We start from the raw sequence: 19106 nt of genomic DNA, 5'->3' as shown, positions 1-19106 counted from the left end.
ATGGTGTGTATCCCACCTCGAGGTGATGGGGCAGGCAGGGAGTGCTGCTGAACAATGGAAGGGACAGCTCATGTAGCTGGTGATGCAGTCACTGGGAGGGGGTTATTGTCACTACCTCATGACTAATTATCTGGTTTGTGGCCTGCCCCTGCAAACTGCCCCTGGACTCAGGACAGGAGGTACAAGCCACTGAGTGAGGGGCTCTCTGTAATGTCTGTCCCCTTCTAGAGCCTGCCTTTGCTGCTGGCAGAGGGGCACAGGGGCCTGGCCTTGGCTGCCCTGTCCATGCTTGCATCCCCATTCCAGGCCACCCAGCTCTCCCTTCACAGCAGTGTTGTGCATCTCCCCATAAACACCATCAACACAAGTGATAAAAACTGTAAACTTTAAAACAACTGTTGAAAGATGACAGCCCAGCACTGGTTCCACAAAGAGTCTCTTCCTGAGGGCTTTTCCCTAGAAACACCCTGCTCAGCCCAAATTGCAGCTGTGGTTACCAGCAGCGATGAGGACCTGGGCTACTCCTAAGGCCTTGATGGTAGAAAGGTTTCTGGCAGGCATAGGCATGCCGAGGATAGGCTCTTACAGCTGCCAGCAACCTTGTGCCAGCAGAAGGGCTCCAGCAGCTGCCCCAGTGTGGCAACTCGAGCAGTGGGCGATGGCAAAGACCTGTAAAACCCTGGAGCTTGCTGCTGCTACAGGGAGCCCTTCAAGATCCCAGGGTGATCCCTGCAAGCTGGCAGCTGGGCCAAGGCACATCTGCCCAGCCCAGAGGGCCTCACAGCTGGGAGTGTGTGGGGGCGTAGCGACGCTCGAACTGCTCCACATCGAACTTGCGCTTGCAGCCGGCGTAGTTCATGTAACGAATCTTCCCGAAGATGGGCCGCTCCGCCCAGCCCTGGTCGTGAATGCCACAGATGGACCACAGGCAGCCTGCCGGGCACAGGGACACCAGCGTCAGCTCTCCCCCTTGCTCAGGGGCACACAGAGAGCAAGGGGGATCTGAGTGCAAAGCAGAATGGGCTGGAGTTGCCTGCAGAGAGCCCCCACTGCAGCCTTGGCCACCAGAGCTAAGGCCTCCCAGCCTGCAGCTTGCCTACGTATCCATTGGGGTCCCTCCCGTCCAGCTCATAGCGGTCGTTGAGGTAGATGGCAAACTGCAGGGCCTCCTCAGGGGAGTGTGTCCACTCCAGGATCTTCTTGGCCCAGTACATCCGCAGGAAGCCGTGCATCTTGCCCTCCCGGACCATCTGCAGCTGCAGGGATGGAGAGACAGCCATGAGGGTCAGGCCATGGCAGGTCACCTCCATGCCTCAGAGAAAAGCTCAGCATTTTGTGGGGAAGATGTAGGGCAGTACCTGGGCAGCATTCCAGAGTGGGTCATGTGTGGTCCCCTGCTCCAGCTCCTGCAGACTGTACAGATAAGGCCTCTTGTCTTTGGCGTGGACCTTCAGGGTGGTTTGTGCCCAGTCATAGGCACCTGTGAGCAAGAGATGAGGAGCAACACTGAGCAACCTGTTCTGCAGGGTCCTGAGATCCAGGCTACTGAGGGCACTGTGCCCTGGAGGCACCAGTCTTGAAGAGGGCACTCGTCAGCTTCTGTCCTACCTCCGGAAGAGACCAAATGCCACATTAGTGCCCCCACAGCCCTTCTCCTAGCAGAACTGGGATTGCCAAGTTGGAGTGAGCAGCTGGCTACCCAGCACAGCCCACGTGACCCAGGATGTTACCCTGCACACTGTCGTAGTTCTCATTGTAGTAGCAGAAGTTTTCAGCCAGCTCCCGCCGCACCACAGCCTCCTCCACAAACGCATCCACTGAGTCCTTGTAACTGCGACGGTGCTTCTGCACCTCCAGGATGGCTCTTTGGGTGGAAACCTGGCCTGGGGACATGGGGAAGCACCAAGTCAGGCTGCTGGTCCAAGCCTCAATGCTCACTCCTGCTGCAGACTGGGAAGCCTGGGACACTCACCAAAGTGAAGCCACGGGGAGAGGTTGCTGAGAGCCGCCTTGTTGGGATCATTCCTGTGGCTGCTGAAGGATTTCAGCCGCTCTGCAATGAAGGACTTGAGCACAGCCATCCCTGCAGCTGTGCCAGGGGTTGCCCACTCCACCTCCTTCACGGTGTGGTCCACCTGCAAGCTGGAATAACAGGCCTCCCAAGCAATGGGCTGGGTGGCAACCAAGCAGTGAGTGCATCTGCAGAATCTCTTCAGTGAGGGGTGCCCTGAATGTTATGTCCCCAACCAGCAAAGTCCCCAGTCCATGCCAGCCTCTTCCTTTTAACTAGCCCTCTGCATGGCAGAGATGTGGGAACTGAATGAATGAGGTGGGAACCTCCCTTTCCCCAGGGCATCCTCATCTCCAGACAATCTGTGTGTGACCTCAGGCAGGTCACTGTCCTCATTCCCTGCCAACCCCTCCCAGGATCACAAAGGACTTATGAAACACTCTGAGACCTGCCCATGAATGGGTTTCAGTGTCTCCTGCTGGTACCTCTGCTGGGCAGGAGGGCAGATGTGGGTGACGAACAACAGGGGGAAACTCGGTGAGGAACTCGGGGAGCTGAGCGTGGATCTTGCCCCGGATGGTCCTGGCGCTGTACTCCTGCTTGGGGGAGGCGAGCCAGCAGGGCACGATGTTGTGGGCATCAACCTGGGAGAAAAGCCGTGGAGAAGGGTGTGAGAAGCAAACAATCCTGGCAACATGATACACATGCTCTCTGCTCAAGTCAGACACAGGAGACAAGTTTGTCCAACATCTGACCAGCCAGTTTTCCATTCCCAGAGTGCTGGCACCCACCTGTGCAAATGGCACATCCTCTGGCAAGCGTTCCCTGACGTCCTCTACCCACTGCCGGGGGAGGCGGAGGGGACTGAAGTCTGTCACCAGCCCACCCACGCCATGCTCTGTCACAAACGTGGGCAGCACATCCTTGGCATAGCCCAGCAGCAAGTGGAAGGAGATGTTCAGCTCTGCACACTCCTGCAGCGACAGGGAAAAGGCTGTGGGACAGTTCATGGCTCTGCAAGCCCTACCCAAGCACCATCTGCTGAAGGGATGGATCTGCCTCCCCCCTTCCCCATTTGCCCTGTCCCACCCAGCACGGACATCTCCTGGCTGTACCTCTGCTACCTCCTGCAGGCCCCTCAGCATGAACCTGTAGTGGCGGATGGTGGCCTCCAGAAACTTGGGCACCAAGCAGAAGCAGACGTGCAGAGGCAGCTCCTGTTTGAGGGCCAGGCGCTGGGCATAGAGGAAAGCCCAGTTATCTGGGGAAAATACACAGGGCAGCGTCAGGAGGGTGCTTCACCGAAAGGATGGGGATGGGGCTTCACAGGAAGTTTCCCCCCAGTAGAGGTGGGGCCAGCACCAAGGTTATCGAAGGAGGGACTAGTGCTTTTACCACCCCTGGGAGCCCCTTCCACCGGCTGGTTCTCACCTTGCACTCGCTGATCCCGGCACATCCAGTAAAGGATGCACCGAGCATCATCCTTCAGGTCCGAGCCCTGCGAGACAAGGCGAACCCGCTTTTTGTTGTACTTGAACTCTCGAACGGACGGGGCCGCCCTCCGACGGGCTTCCTGTATCGCCTCCTCTGCCTCCGTCCTCCTCCGAGACACGCACGGCACCTCCGTGGCCTCGGCCTTTCGCTTCCCCCGTGCCCGCCGCATCCTCAGCGCCGCCCGGAGCAGCGTGGCTGCGCTGCCAGAGGAACACAGGCCGGGCTGAGCTCCCGCGCTCCCTCGGGAATCCCGGCCCCGGCCCGCCCCCAGAGCCCGGGGGATGCCGGTCCCCTGCCCGTGCTGGTCCTCGGGAACCGGGGAATAACGGTGTTACGGTCCCCGGCCCGATCCGCTCCTGGTGTCCATACCTCGGCTCCCGATGCCGATCCCTGCTGGCAGCCACGCGGCCCCGAGTGTTACACAAGCCGGGGCGGGCGCTAAGGGCGTGCCCACGGGCGTGGCCGTGTCCCGAGGGGCGCGGCTCCGCCACCGGCACCGCCCCCCGCACACGGGCGCAGGTGCTGCTCCCATGGCCCCGGCGCGCCCAAGGCGCTGCACCTGCCCCGGGAGGGGTGTCCGTGCCCGCTGGTGCCTCCCCTCCGTCCGCCCGGGAACAAGGAAGCGGCTCCAACTACCTCCAGCCATCACTCGGCAGCGTAGTTCCCTGCTGGCAACTTCCTCACGCCCTGTGTCCTCGGGTCCCTCGCCTTGCAAGGCCTTGGGGCGCTGGCTTTGGACATGACTCGGGGCACGGGAGGGCTGCCCCTGCTGCTGCTGAGCCTCGCTGTGCTGGATCTCTCACTGGGTAAGGGCTGAGCGGTGTGTGGAGCTATCCATGGGGTGGGGAGTGAGTGAGGAGTGTTGTACTCCAGGGTGGTGGGTGGCCCTGGGGTGACTTTGCCCACAGAGGTGAAACACTTTGGGTGCTGCTTGCTTTCCAACATCCCTGTCCTAGTGAGCAAACAGGGTAGGCTTTATGGAACACAAGAAACAAGCACTATTTCTTTGCCTCTGATGTGGGTCTCCATCTGGGGAGAAAAGAGCTTAGGCTCAGCTGGACCCCCTTGCTGAGCCTTGGTCCTTGCTGGGCTCATTGCCTTTCCTACAACTTGCCCAGTAGGCCCTGCCCAGATGGCAACCTCACTGGGAGGTACTAGGCCTGGAGACCTTCAAATGCCGTCCCAACATTTGCAGTTGATGCAAAGTAAGAGTAGTCTTGAGCGTAGCACTGGGAATAAACCTGCAGCTTGTGCCTCCTGAGAGCCTTGAGCTACAGCTGTAGATCCCCTCCTGCTGCACCCCTCAATCCCCTCCCAGAGCTTTTGTGGGTTGCAACAGATCTCTCATGGACATGCCCTGAGCTGCAGGCTGGGATTTGTTCCTTTGTGGGGCTAGTTCCACAAAGCATTCCCCCCTGCCATTATTTACACCCACTGCTATCAGTTCCTGACTATCTGCAGCACAGAGGGTTTGTTTAAACTGCTGCTGCTGCACTTCCAGACCATCTCATGGTCACCAGTTCCTGCTTGGCTCTTCCTGTCAGACGGGTTTGTCTGACTTCCTCCAGGGACGGGTGAAGATGGTGGAATGGGTCTTAGGACTGGCGCCCAGAGGAGTTTCTGTCCTGAAACCAGCAATGGCCATGGCTTGTTCCTGCTTTGTCAGGCTGGGGATTTATGTGGTCAGCCTGGCTGATTGTCACGTTGCTGTTCAGGGAATCCACGTGCTTGATCCATGCAGGACAGGGAATCCCCACTCCTGATGATCCATGGCTGATGCAAGACTTGGGCAGGTCATGGTGGCAATAATATTGCACCATCCCCAGCACAGCTGTGGTCCCAGCCTTTCACTGCCAGCCCTTGTGTGCTGTCTCCCACCTCTTTGCAAGGACCACTGTCAAAGACATGGCAAACCCTGCACCCCTGACTCTCCCAACCTCCTTGACACTCACAGAGACCACAACACCACTGTCCAACACCAGCTCAAGCACTGCAGCCACCTTCCCTTCCTCTCATCCTGCAACCTCCACCCCAGAGATGCCAATGGATGCCTTCACACCCAGTGCTTCTACAGCTCAGCAGAGCAGCCTGGCAGCCTCCAACATCACCACACCACAGGCAAGGAGCAGCAGAGCTGACAGCACTCCTGTGTCACCTGGGCTGGCACCCAGCACCAGCAGTACCCCAGCAGGGCTGGAACCCAGCACCAGCACCACCCCAGCAGGGCTGGGGCTCACCACCACCAGCACCACCCCAGCAGGGCTGGGGCTCACCACCACCAGCACACCAATTCCAACCTCCATGGCCATGACACCCAACTGTGACGAGACTACCACTTTCACGTCTGTGAGGACCAGCACGGCCCTGGCTGCCAGCTCATTTGGAGTTGAAACGAGCACGCTGCCTCCCTCCACCTCTACTCTTCTCTCCTCCACTGGGGTGGGCACCACGCTTGGTACCAGCCCCCACCAAGAGCCAGCCATGACCACACTGCTTGGCAGCACATCCCCAGGGACCAGCACCATCTCTGCTTCCACCACCCCAGAAGTGACAGACACTTCAGATGGGCCCTTGACAACCCCATCAGACACCACGACCTCCCTTGGTACCACCACAGAGGTCGCTGAGACCACCCTTGGTACTTCCATCCCAACAGAAACAGAGACCCCCAGTGACACTGCAGGTGAGTGCAGCCACAGGGCACCTGGAGGGCAGGATCAGGGTGGCAAATCCCCACAGGATCTCCCATCTTGCTCAGCAAAGCACTTGGCTTCTTCCCCCAGGGGCCAGCTGGTCTCCAGGCTCTGCAGGCCAGTGGCCGGGTCCCAGGGCAGGACCTGTGCTGTGGTGTGACAGTACTGCCATGTGGCTGTGCCCCCAGCACTGAGCCTGTGTGTACACACCCCCCATGTGGACAGTCTATGTACTCTGTACCCTCAAGGAGTGTGATGTACCCCTGCAGTCCCCCAGGCAGCTGTCCCCTGGCAGTGCAGCTTTCTGGGCACCTGTGTCCTGTCACTGTGGCTGTGTCCTGGTGGCTGTTTGGAGGAGCCTTTATCCTGGGACTGCAGATGTATCCTGGTGACAGCCCACTCTGTGCACCTCAGCCAGGACAGGGACACTGTACCCTGCCCCGGTGCCCCTGGCCATGCACAGATTCCTGGTGTCCCTGTACCCCAGCAGAGCCTCTGTATCCTCACAGAGTACCTGCAGCACCCTGGCCCCGTGCCTGTGGTGTGAGAGCACCTCATCAGAGTGCCAGCACCCTGGCGATGGCCTCTGTGTGCCTGTGCCCTGGCAGTGCCCCCATGCAGCTGCTCAGCAGCAGGGTGGCCATGCCCTGACAATCCTCCAGCACGCCTGCCTGCCTGTGGAATGCCGTACCTGGCCCAGGGCCTGCTCTTGTCCCTGACCCCAGAAGGAGGAAGCAGCCCCAGCAGTGCTCCTGGGCCGTGCTGTGACACAGGGAAGTGATGCCTGCACAGACAGCCCAGGGGACAAACCCTCAGCCTGGGGCACGCCCTTCCTGAGCTGAGCGTGCCTGTTCCCTGGCCAGCTCCTCGGCTCAGACAGAGCTGGCTGTTGTCTCCTGAGGGCGTTGGTGCTGGGAGCCACCACCAAACATCACCCCCGTGGTGGAGTGCGGGGTTCCGGGCAGCCTGGAGCATTCCTGGGCTTTTTTCCGTTGTCACCCTCCCCACAGCAGGCAGAGGACGGCCACAGGAGCCAGGTCTGTAGTAGTGGTGGCCTTGGTGGCCTGTCCTGCCCACTTTTTGTGGCTGTTCTGGGTCCAGCCGTGCAGTTGATGTTTGCTGGGCATTGCACCAGTCCCTGGGAGTGTCCGTGTCAGGTGGAACCTGCTGCCTCGCTGCCAGCACCTGGAGGGTGAAAGGACCCACCTGGATGCTCCTCCTCTGCTGGGTGAAGGAGACCTGGAAACCCCAGTGCTGGGGCTGTGGGGAGCACTCAGAGCAGTGCCTGTGGGGGTCTGTCAGCTCCTGCTCACCTGGACATGGCTGGGCAGAGAGGAGGGCTGTGCCTGCCCCTGCTCTGGCCCCTGCTGCTGCTGCTGCTGCTGCTGCGCCTCACCTGCCTCTCCGTGCTGCACCTGGCTCTGGGTAAGGGCTGAGTGGGCTGCAATGCTCTCTGCAGGGTGGGTGGTGAGCGGGGAGCATCATTCCCCAGCGTGGAGGGGTGGCACCTCTGGGGTGCTGGGGGGTGAGATGCTGTGGGGCTGTTTCCTGCTTCTTAGATGGGAAGCAGAGGCGGACTTGCTGCTTCTCCTTTTGTGAGGATGAGGCCCTTCTGTGCAGATGCTCACCTGGCAAAGGCTAGGTCAGACCTTTGCCCTTCTCTGTATTTTTATTTAACCAGCTGCTGTGTGCAGAGAGGGCCTGGCTGCCAGGGGCTTTGGAAGTTTCTGGCTGGCTTGGCTGAATGCAGATGGCAGCTTGTGGTTCGGTTTCCCATCCTCATGCAAGCAGAACCCCAGACTCACTGGGTTTGTGCTGGGATCACTGGGGAATCCAGTCTAGTATCCCAAAGCCACCACCTCACAGACACCCCTTGACAAAGGTCCTGGTAGCCAGGCTGTCCTGCCTGTCCTGTGGAGAGGGTTACAGATCCCTGGGCTTTTCTGGGGACAGCACACTGCTCTGGTACAGTCCAGTGGAAGAGAGGACATTCCTCCTGTGCCCCACCCCCTCCCTCCCAGAGCTTTTGTGGGTCACAGCACGTCTGCTCATCCTGAGCTGCAAGCTGGATCTGTTCCTTTGTGGGGCTGCTTCCCCCCTGCCATTATTTACACCCACTGCTATCAGTTCCTGACTATCTGCAGCACAGAGGGTTTGTTTAAACTGCTGCTGCTGCACTTCCAGACCGTCTCATGGTCACCAGTTCCTGCTTGGCTCTTCCTGTCAGACGGGTTTGTCTGACTTCCTCCAGGGACGGGTGAAGATGGTGGAATGGGTCTTAGGACTGGTGCCCAGAGGAGTTTCTGCCCTGAAACCAGCAATGGCCATGGCTTGTTCCTGCTTTGTCAGGCTGGGGATTTATGTGGTCAGCCTGGCTGATACCCATTGAAGAGATCCGTGTGTTTGATCCATGCAGGACAGTGAACTCCCCCTCCCAGTGCTCCATGGCTGATGCAGCTCTGAGTTCCTTGGGGGGCTCACTGTGGTGGTGATGCTGCACCATGCCCAGCACAGCCATGGACCCAGCCCTTCACCACCAACCCTTGTGCATCTCATTGTCCCCACTCTTTGCAGAGACCACTGCCATGGGTGTGACAGCAACTGTGTCTCCAGCTCTCCCTGCCTCCTCAACACCCATGGAGAGCTCAACACTGCTGCCTGCCACTGACTCCACCACCACAGGCACCCTCCTTTCCTCCAGCCCTGAAACAGAAGCCTCCACCCCAGAGGAATCCAGCACATCCACAGAGACTGAAAACACCTCACCTCCCACTGTGCTTCCTCACACCACAACTACAGAAGATTCATCTGAATCTACAGAAGAGACCTTGGCAACCCTGGCAGACACCACAGCCAGCCCTGTTATCAGCACCTCAGACCCCATGAGCTCTCCCTCTTCCAGCTACCCAGACGGGACCACTCCCGACATCCTCCCCTCAACTGTGGAGCTGACCACAGGTACCCTGACAGTATCTGGGACCCCCAGTGCAGCTGGGTGGGTTCAGCTGGGGGGCACCTGAAGGCAGGGACATGGTCAGGGTGACAAATCCCCATAGGAATTTCATGTACTTGGATGGCTTCACCCAGGCCTGTCCCCAGCTGCAGGAGCATCCTGTACTCCTGCAGACAGCACTAACCTATCATTGCTTTGCCCAGGCACTGAGCCCTCTTCCCCTGCCACCAGCTCAGCCCAGACCTCAGAGGCTGCTACACCTACAGCCCCGCCAACGCTGCTGCCACCCTGCCCCTCTGGCTCACCCAACACCAGTAAGTGCAGTGCCCATGGGCATCACCACCTGTGGGCAGCATCAGTGCTTGGGGCCATGCAGGGGGCCCTGGAGCCCCACTGCTCTTGCTGTGCTCTCAGTGTGGGGGTGCTATGCTTTGGGGTACATGGGGGTTGCTGTACAGTGAGAGGCTTGTTCTGGCAGTGCAGTGTGTCCATGACACAATTTACCTGGAAGGACATTCCATGTCTGTGCCAGCAACCTTGAGGAGACACCCCCAGGTCCTCTGGCACAGCCCAGGGTGCAAGGGCAATAACCAGAGTCCTGTTTTTAACCCCCAGGTGCATCTCACCTCTTTCTGTCGTTGCGGTTAAGCACCCCTCTGGACCTGGGGAACACCACGGTGCAGGAGCTGGTCTTGTCCAAGGTGAGGTGTGCAGGAGGAGATCCTGCATCTGCCAGCTGTGGTTCCCTCAGTCAGGGAGGGGAATGGCTGCATCTTGCATTAAATGTCAGCCAGAGCCCTTTCAGATGAAGGGGAAGTCCTCCTCTGGCTGCTGTAGTCCAGGATCAGGCCCTTTCTCTGTGGGGACAGAGGGTAGGGAGATGTCTGGCACAGTTTGATGGCTGTTCTTTCCCCCCAGCTCCGTGAGGACCTGCAGACAGCATTTCCATGTGCTGGCCTGTCACTGGCATGGCGAGGGAAGAGGAGAACTTGACAGCTGCCCCTCACCTGGACTGCCAAGCCACCTGCTCCCAGCTCCTCACTCCATGGTGGTGCAGGCCCCTGGGGAATCCCATACAGCTCCTCTTGAACCTGGGGCTTCCTGTCCTTCACTGTGTACCCCCAGTCCCCTCCTGACCCTTCCTACAACCTGTCTGAAGAGCCTGAGCCCTCCCAGCACCCTGCTCCAGACCTGATTCCCCCTCCAGCTCTGCTGGGGGGCTGGGAGAAGGGGACCCCACGGGACTGGGCTTTTACATCTGGGACTGAGCTGGCTCAGCCATCAAAGCCACCCTGGGGACAGAGGAACGAGAGGAAGGAGACCTGAAGCCCTCAGTACTGCTGTGCCCAAGGCTCACCTGTGGTATTGCTGACAGAGGAGAACACCCATGCCGGGCAGTAAATAGAAATTCCATGTTTTCTGTGTTGAAGTGATGACTTCTTTATTTTCCAAGTTGTCTTTCCCAATTTTCAGCTTTGCCATCTATTGGAGGTACTGGTGAGGAAAACTGAGTCCCCAGAGCTTTGTGTGGAGAGATGGGCTCAGTGCTGTCCCCTCCCACCAGGGGCTGCTGCAGACATTCCCAAGGATGGCTCGGCACCCCGGCAGACTGGTGGTCTGCTCTGGAGCTCTCTGCCCCAAAACACCCCACAGCTGCAGGGGCAGCTCTGTGGGGCTGTGGAAATCCCGTGGGCTGTGCTCCTTCCCTGTTTTTTCCAGTCCCCAACTAAGGAGACGGCTGTAACATCTGACCCCCTGCAGCAAAGTCATTTATTAACTGATTAATTAGCCAGATAAAATCCAACTGAAGCAATTATTAGCCTTAGCAAGCCACCTCTCCTGGAGATTGAAAACTGAAATAATTAGCAAAATAGCCTTGTTGCGTGTCAGGGGTTGTTTTTGGCTGATCCCTGCTCCTCACTGGCAGCCCTCACTGCACAGGGAGGGCTGGGAGGGGGCATGTGGGGCTGTGGGATTCCTAACCTGGGGACTTCTCTCAGGCTGCCTGGATCGTCAGCTGGCTGGGAAGGAGCCAGCAGCTGGACAGGATGGGGAGAGACACCGTGGGATCACCCAGCTGCCTGCCAGTTCACAGGGCCTGGGAGAGGCTGGGCTGGGCTGGAGGCTGTGCCCAGGCAGCTTATCAGGATGCTCCCATTTGGGGTGCCCCTTGCATCCCAGGGGGGCCCCTTTGCTCTTTAGGATGCTGCCTGGCTTTTGTGGGCTCCTTGGACCCGCTGAGACTGAGAGAGGTCCCTTGGCAGCTGGGCAAGGAGCTGGGGAGCAGGGCAAAGCCTGTTGGAAGGAGTCCCTGTGCTGGCTGCCTGCTGGGGTGCTGGGAAAGAAATCCTTGTGGTCTGCCCACGCCTTGGAGCCGGGCCAGGAGTCCTCCCACGGCGCGTCCCACTGGGCTGTTTGCTCCGGCTGTTGAATCCATAACTTCAGACCCCAGGACATGGCCGGGTGCCAAGGCCGGGGTAATGGAGCCAAACTGCGTCACAAAGGGAGGAAAAGGTCCTGAAGTGCTGGGATGAAAAGGTGACCAGGGTACTCACTGTTCCCTGCTGGCACAGCCGCCTTCCACCGCTGTCGTGGTTGGGGGCCGTGGGGGGACGAGATGCTCTGGTCCCCTCTGTCACCAGCCTGGGAGGGAGAAGAGGGGCACAGAGGGAGGATGTGGCTCCCTTGGAGGGGTGTCCCTGCCCAGGCAGTGGTGGCACAGAGCTCTGACAAGCCCCTGGCACTGCCCATGCTCTCTGTGCCTGCTTCCTTGAGGTGCCACCTTCACCCCATGGCTGCTGGCCTGCCACAGACTGCTGACCAGAGGGGCTTGGGAGGCTGGATCCAAGCCCTGCTGCTTTCCCAGTCAGAGTTCTCAGCCTCTTTGCTGTAATAAACTCCAATCTCTCAGCATTGTCCAAAGGAACAAATCTTGTGCCCAACATGACTGTCACCTTTGGAGGAGCTGGCAGCATCATGGGGTGTGTCTCAGGACCCTTGTGACTCAGGTGTCCCTTCCAGTGTCCCTCTTCCCTTCACCCCTGCTGATGGCTATAGCCCAGCTCCCACTCTTTGGCAGGAGGGTGTTGCAACACGCCCAGCATGCCAAGTCATCCAGAACCTGTGGGGTTGATGGATAACCTGGTTTCCCCCATTGCCACCCCTGAGCCCTCTCCCAATGCCCTTGCCAGGAGGCTGGAGGGGAGCCAGTAGGAGATGCTGTGTTCTCCACAGGACTGGAACAACCAGCCCATTAATTCCAGGAAAGCTGATAAGGCACTGTGCTGGGCCATGCTCTGCCATGCTGGATGGTGCAGAGCCCCTGGCTGCTGGGATTCATGGAATTGCCCCCTGGCTACAGGCTCCTGAAGGGCTTCAGTGCCCACATGATGCTTTGGTCTTTGGTAACAGGGGATTAATGACTTTTACAGGAACCGGTGCTTTTCCAGGACCTTGGTTTCCGACACAGCAGAAAGATCAATAAGAAGCCCCTTCCCAGAGTGGTAACAGGGTACTGTCCTCAAGATCAGGCATCCCTTGGTGGCTCTGGGCTTTCTTGGGAGGGTATGCCAATGCCTGAGCAGAGGGCTGAGTTTTGTTTGTCAGCCCTGTCACTCTGATGGGAGAAGGGCATTTCTGGGGGACAGCATGGGCAGCAGTAGCAGGCACAAGGGTCTCCAGGCAGTGCTGGCCTCTGTGGAGCACAGACAGGAGCTTGCAGGCAGGCTGGGGCCAGCCCTTGCTTCAGCTGAGTTGTTTTCCTCTATGCTGAGCAGCATGTTTGCAACAATCCCTGTGGTTCCCACCACATTTTGCACCTCAAACACCATCTGGAGCAACACTCCCCAGCGTCAGCATGTATTCCCTGCTGGGGTTGCTCTCCTAAGTGATACAGCACCGTCAGCACGGGCAGGAGCCACTCTCCCAAGGCAGGTTTACATCTCAAATCCTCCATCAGCCTTGGTGTGCTCATTGCTCAGGTGGTCCCTGATGGGTCAGTCACCCCCAGACGTGCAGTGCTGGTTGCCAGACCCCCAGTGCAGCGTCCCCCCAGTGCACACCCGCGGTGGCATTTGAGTGGGTGGGTGTTGAGTTCCAGGTGAGCTCCCGGTTTATGGTCTGTGCCCGGTTCCCCCTGCCGGGGGTGCTGCCGGGGTTTCACAGGGTGGGTTTGCTCAGCCGTGACTCGGCCTCCCCTGGCGTTTCCCCATCCGTAGTGCCTGCTGCTGGCTCCGGGTGTCACTTGAGTGCTGCCTGCGCGACTCCAGCGGGACACTGTGTACTGCCTAACACCCCTCATAACACTTTGCAGGAGCTGCCTGGGGGCATTTCTGGTTAAGAAGTGTTTAATTGACTACAAAACCATGTAGTGGTGGGAGTTTGCATAATGCTGTTCACAGGGGAGCTGGCAGCAGTGTTCAAGGGGGTGTGCAGGAATTGCTGCTCCAGGAGGAGGAGGGGGGTGAGACATAGGGGTGAAGTGACTCAGGGGATCCCCACAGCAGGGAAGGGGGTCTGGGTCTGTTCCTTTTCCTGTTCCATCCTCTGGGGATGCTGGTCCATCCTCACAGAGAAGCTTCCCTGGACCATTTACCCCCTCCCAGCACCCCATCACTGCTGTGCCCAGCTTGAGGTGCAGGTTTCAAACCCCACTGGGATGTGCTGGGGCTCTGAAGAGGGATCCCCAGTGCTCCCAGTTGCAGCTGAGCACTGTGGAGCTCAACTGACATCCCAGGGCCTTGCCCCAGCCATGCTTCTCCCTGCTTTATAACCTGCCTCTGCTCCAGGGGAGTCAAGTGGAAACCTGTGTCCTGCCTTGCTCTGGGCTGACACATGGCTCAGTGGTGATTTGAGTGTCCATGGTGTCCTCACAGGCACGGTGACACCAGCTGGCACTGCCCTGTCACCACCACACACTGCTCTGTGGCCCCATACCCTGCATGTGGAGCAGGTTCTGTGGGGTCTGTGGGGTGACTGCCATGGGGAACAGGCTGTGTGGGATCAGTGGGGTGACTGCCATGCCCCTGTTGGCAGTGCCACACACGGCTCTGAGCGCAGCTTCACCTTCTGGTGCTGGCAGCCCAGGGAGCTGCACCAGGCTGAGCCCAGGTCCTTGGGGAGATGTGGGTCCCTGCAGGGTGGGCTTTGGGTACACCCAGCCCATGCCCAGCTAACAGGGCATTCAGCCCTTGGGCAGGGGAGGGCTCCACCGGAAGGGAAGGGTGACAGGGACATTGGAGGGAAGGGACCGGGGGCGGGAGAGGACGTCGGCAACCTGCCTCCTCCTGCCATCCCTATAAATGGGAGGGAGCAGGAGCAGGAGCACCTGTGGGACTCCAGCTCTGCAGGAGAGGCAGGGAGGGAGGGAGCTGCTCCCTGCTGCTCTCTCCTCCCTTTGAGCTTCCTGGTGCTCTGCCTGTGTGGAGGCCTGAGGCATGGGGCCCAGGGCATGGACTCTCTCCACCCTGCTGGGATGCTGCGCCTGGATTCTGCACGGTATGTCCTTTATTCTTCTGCTAGCCCGTGTGCTACCCGAGCCCTGCCAGGGTGCAGCAGGTACTCTGTGAGATGCTTTTCACTCCTGGCTGTACTGGAAACTCCTCTTAGGACCAGTCCTTGCAAGGCATTGCAGCCAAAGAGCTGGAAAAGCATTTTACAGGGCAGACATCAGCCCGAGGGGGTGATTGCAGGCGTGGAGCCATGGCAGAGATGAGAGCCCAGCCCCGAAGCCTGCAGGCAGCTGTGGACTCCTCCAGCAAAGGAGCCAAGGGAAGCCAGCTGGCAGAGCAGGACCCAGGGATGCTCCCATCCCTCCCACATCCCAGGGAAGTGCAAATGCTGGTGCTCCATGCTGGGGCCCCTCTTGCACAAACTTCCCATGAATGGGTGTGTGGGGTAGATGGCATTTCCTGCTCCACATTGAAGAATTAAGATAAAACAATGATTTACCAGGGTGAGTGGGCCAAACTAAACTGGGGTGACTTGACTGATGTACTTTGTTTTCCCTGAGATGGGGACGGAAGCTACTGATCTCCTTTGGCTGAGGGTGCAGGTACAAAAAGCCTTTTCCAGCCAGGGAAGATGACACTGAAGCAGCCTCCCAGGAAAGGGAATGTGGGTCTAGCAGAGGATGGACCCGTGGAGGACTGGTCTGGGACAGGAGCTGATATTCATTAATGATCCTGCACAAGCTATCTGGGAGCTAACGAGCTGAGCCTGCAGTGAGGTTGGAGATCCCTCTGCTGCAGGGAGAACTGCTTGCCTGTCAGGGGGAACCTGATGAACTGGAGCACCGGGATTGGGAACAGGCTGGGGCTGTCAGGCTGTGGCAGAGCCCTGCTGGATCTTGCCATCGGGGTGCCCTTCGTCTCCCCTAATTGGAGCTCCCTAAAGCCAAGCGTCAGCAGATCCAGCCGGCTCCTCACGGAGCCAGCGGCAGCAGCTTGGTCACCCCAGAGCCTCTGTCCCTGTCCTGAAAATGAGACCGTGTGAAACGTCACCCATGGGTGCCAGTAGGTTCTGGGAGACACGTCTGGGATGTGGGCAGGTGTCTCCTCCTTTCTGCAGAGCTCCTGGATCTGGGTTAAATTTTGGCAGCAGGAGGAGAGAACTGTAAGAAGGGCTTGGTCCTGGGAGCTTGCAAAATATTTCCTCCATGGGTGGAGAACCCCTGGTGCCTTCACTCAGCTGGAGGCAAGAGGGATGGGGACAGGAGTAGGCAGGCACCCAGCCCAGGAGAGTTTTATTGAACCTGCTTGAAGTGCTGCAGATCAGAATCCATCTGCAGTCAGGGAAGGCTTCCCTAAGCCTTGGCTTTCCTGTCTGACAAAGGGCTTTGTGTAAAGTTATTTAAATGTCCCTCAGACACCCAAAAGGTGAAAAAACACAGAACCCCCAGGCTCTGCAGAAGCCACTGTGCTCGGAGCTGTCCCTGCAGTGATGGAAAGAGGGCTGAGGGCTGCCCTGAGGTGGCAGAGCTCCACAGACACCCCCAGGGCTATCAACCAGACTTACTTAGCTCCAGTCCTAGCCAGTGGCCAGGCATCCCAGTGCCATCCCCAGCACAACTGGACTGGGTTTCAGCAGGTGCTTTTCATCCAGGCTTGCACTGGTGTCTCCCTCTGACCTGCCACAAGTTGTGTCCGGCCTTAGCTGCCAGCTGCTGATGCTGAGGATGCAATGTGCAGTGCTGTACCCAAGGCAGCCCAGACTGCACTCCTTGGCTTTTAAATCAGAGCCTTGTAGGGCTGTGGGATGAGATAGAGGGGGTTTAAGAAATGGTGGAAGCTTCATGATTCTCACAGAGAGGTGTCTGAGCCTGGCAGGCTGCCAGCTCCAGCTCCCACTGTAACACTCCACTTTGTGCTTCTCTGCAGGGCTTGGGGCTGTTACTGCCGTCCCTGTCACCACCGATGGGTCCTTTACTGTGGGGACAGCTTTCCCCATGACAACAGAGAACGAGTGGCCCCATACCACAGAGAGGAGTGCCACAGCAGCTGATGCTGAGACCTTCCCTCCCTGGACTGAGATGGACCCAGTGATGGCGACGAGCGAATACAGCCCTTCAGTGCCAGCTTTGGGGAATGAAACCAAGGCTCTGAACACGACTCAGAGTAATTCAGAGAGAAATTCAGCTGCTCCCAATATGGCCACGACTGCTGCTGCCATCACCACACAGCACCCCGCTGTCACCCCAGAAGCAGCGCATGATGAACCAGAGGTCCCTCCTGATGTCCCTCTAGGGACCACCCCTGTCCTTGAGGATGTGAAGGAGGACATCACTACAGACCTCAGTACTGGCACTACATCTCTCCACAGCACCCCTCCACTGGCAGTCACCTGGGTGCCACAGCCAACTGCTGGTGTCACTGTGCTGCCCAGCCAAGGGCTGACCACAGCCCAGGGAGCAGTGGAGGAAGGTGTGATCCTGCCTGAAGATATTCAAGGTGAAACCAGTGCCAACTCCTCGGGCTCCAGTCCTGATGCTGGGGAGCTGCTTCCAACCCAGCAGGATGGAGCAGTGGGTGGAGCTGAGGGCATCAACCCAGAGGCAGCAGGAGAAACGGCCCCAGCTGGTGAGGAAAGTCCCTTGGCTTCAGAATCTGGACATCCAGGAGATGCAATCAATGGTGAACTCAGCACAGCCAGCTCATCCCACCTACCTGCAGAGAGCCCAGTGATGTCAGGAACAGTGGAAAGCCCTGGGAAGTCCTCCCTCCTCCCTGGCCAGGCAGTGAGCCCGGGCACTTCGCTGACACCATCCGATGGTGGGGATGGGGATGGGGATGGGGATGGGCAGGGAGTTCCCGGGATGTCATCAGACGCTCCCGGTTCAGCCTTGCCGCCTGCAGCCAGCAGGGCACCAGCGGCCCCTGAGGAAACAGAGGACACTGCCACCTCCCTGCCGGCACCAGGGGCTCCCACTGATGCACAGAGTGACACGAATCTCCCGGTCTCGGCCACTGCGCTGCCCGCAGGGGATGTGGGAGCTGTGCATCTGGCCAGTCCATCCCTCCAGCCTGCCCCATGGCAGACCCCCACTGGAGAGCAGCCACTGCTGCTTCCTGATGCTCTGACAGCCCCCACAGACACCCCCAGTGCTCCTGGGGCTGCTCACCCAGCCCCAGAGGCTGGAGCCAGCACCTTGCCTGAAGCTGATGCTGCAGCACAGACACCAGCAAGTCCTGACCTCGCTGCTGGCCCAGAAGCAGCCGTGTCTCCATCTCTTGGGGAGTCACAGCCAGCTGGAGCTCCCCAGGAAGCTGAGGGACTTGGCACTGGCTTGAGTCCAGATTCAGGTGCCCCCAGCCCAGCACCTTTTGTACCTGGTGGACTGGCGTGGCCCACTGCTGGGATCCAAGGCCAGGGAGCTGAGGGGGCAGGGGACATGGCACAGGCAGAAGGTTCAGGGAATGCCAGTCCCTATGAAGATACCCAGAGTGACACGAGTCCTCCAGCCCTTCCTCCAGCCTCAGTATCTCCTGCTCATAATGGAGACCTGCTGACTGGAGGAACAGAAGACTTGGCAAATGCTGAACTGTCAACTCCATCAGCACTTGGAGATGGAACAGAAACAGGAACAGGAGGAGCCCCAGCACTGGGACAAGTGTCCTCATCTAGTTCTGAACCTCCCAGCAATGCTGAAATGGAGTCTGATCTCTCAGGGCCTGAAGGACCAGGGGACCTGCCCACTGAATCTGCCAGTGCTCCTGTGGCTGTTTCCCCAGCCCTGGGGTCTGTCGCTGGCCCCGTCTCTGAGGCACAGACACCAGTGAGCCCTGACCTCAGTGCTGCCCAGGGAGCACCTGGGTCTCCATCCTTTGGAGGGTCACAGCCATGGGGAACAGCAGCTGGTGCTCCTGGGGGAGCAGGACTCCCTGGGGCCCAAGGGCCAGACACTGACTCGACTTCAGCATGGGGTACCCCCAGCTCAGCCGTTCATGAACCAGTGGGACCCCCCTCACCTGGCCTTGGGGACCAGCCTGGCACCAACATGGGGCTGCCAGCAGCAGAGCCAGCACTGGAAGGAGCAGGCAGTGGGGTTGAGTCTGAGCCATCCCTGAGCTCCACTGCAGGGAGTGGAGCAGCAGCAGCTGGGATGGATCAGGTGCCCAGTGCTGGTTCCCCATCTGGTATTACATCTCCCAGTGATGTGGCAGCAGGACCTTCTATGTCAAGGGGTGATGAAGCAGGACTCATGTCATCTGCAGCCCCTGGCCCTGACAGTCTGTCCCCGGCCTCTCCAGAAGGTGAAACTGGCCCAGGGCTTGGTCTGGTGCAGGGGGCTGAGAGTGCAGGAGATGTAGCAGAGGCAGAAAACCCAGAGAGTGGAAATCCCAACATGGAGACAAGTCCTTCAGCTGTCAGCCCTCAGCAGGACCTCACTAACACTGGTGAGCTGCCAGCAGAAGAAACCGGGGATGTTGAGCCTGCTGAACTTTCACCTCCATCAGCA

At 59.0% G+C, this 19106-nt stretch overlaps 2 protein-coding genes across 3 annotated transcripts; one reads left to right on the top strand and one right to left on the bottom strand.

The window, feature by feature from the left end:
- Positions 1–368: 368 nt before the first annotated feature.
- LOC136560583 (deoxyribodipyrimidine photo-lyase-like) lies at positions 369–3925 on the bottom strand. The gene is made up of 10 exons (XM_066556504.1): positions 3875–3925; positions 3443–3705; positions 3127–3272; positions 2803–2985; positions 2497–2655; positions 1973–2171; positions 1731–1883; positions 1359–1480; positions 1097–1256; positions 369–933 (listed from the first exon to the last, which is right to left on the bottom strand). Exons 2-10 carry the CDS (start codon positions 3672–3674, stop codon positions 779–781), a joined length of 1509 nt encoding a protein of 502 aa, XP_066412601.1. The 5' UTR covers positions 3675–3705; positions 3875–3925; the 3' UTR covers positions 369–778.
- Positions 3926–10580, top strand: LOC136560584 (uncharacterized). Of its 2 annotated transcripts, XM_066556505.1 has the most exons (6): positions 3926–4311; positions 5460–6188; positions 8773–9156; positions 9355–9465; positions 9767–9852; positions 10070–10580. In XM_066556505.1, exons 1-6 carry the CDS (start codon positions 4245–4247, stop codon positions 10142–10144), a joined length of 1452 nt encoding a protein of 483 aa, XP_066412602.1. In that variant the 5' UTR covers positions 3926–4244; the 3' UTR covers positions 10145–10580. The 2 variants fall into 2 exon arrangements, with proteins under 2 accessions (XP_066412602.1, XP_066412603.1); XM_066556506.1 differs by lacking the exons at positions 3926–4311; positions 5460–6188 and adding an exon at positions 7252–7623.
- Positions 10581–19106: the final 8526 nt, after the last annotated feature.

The sequence above is a fragment of the Molothrus aeneus genome, chromosome 10 (assembly GCF_037042795.1).
Source record: "Molothrus aeneus isolate 106 chromosome 10, BPBGC_Maene_1.0, whole genome shotgun sequence".
Lineage (NCBI taxonomy): Eukaryota > Metazoa > Chordata > Aves > Passeriformes > Icteridae > Molothrus > Molothrus aeneus.
The sequence above is the reverse complement of the archived record's forward strand: the minus strand, read 5'-3'. Positions and strand labels throughout refer to the sequence as shown.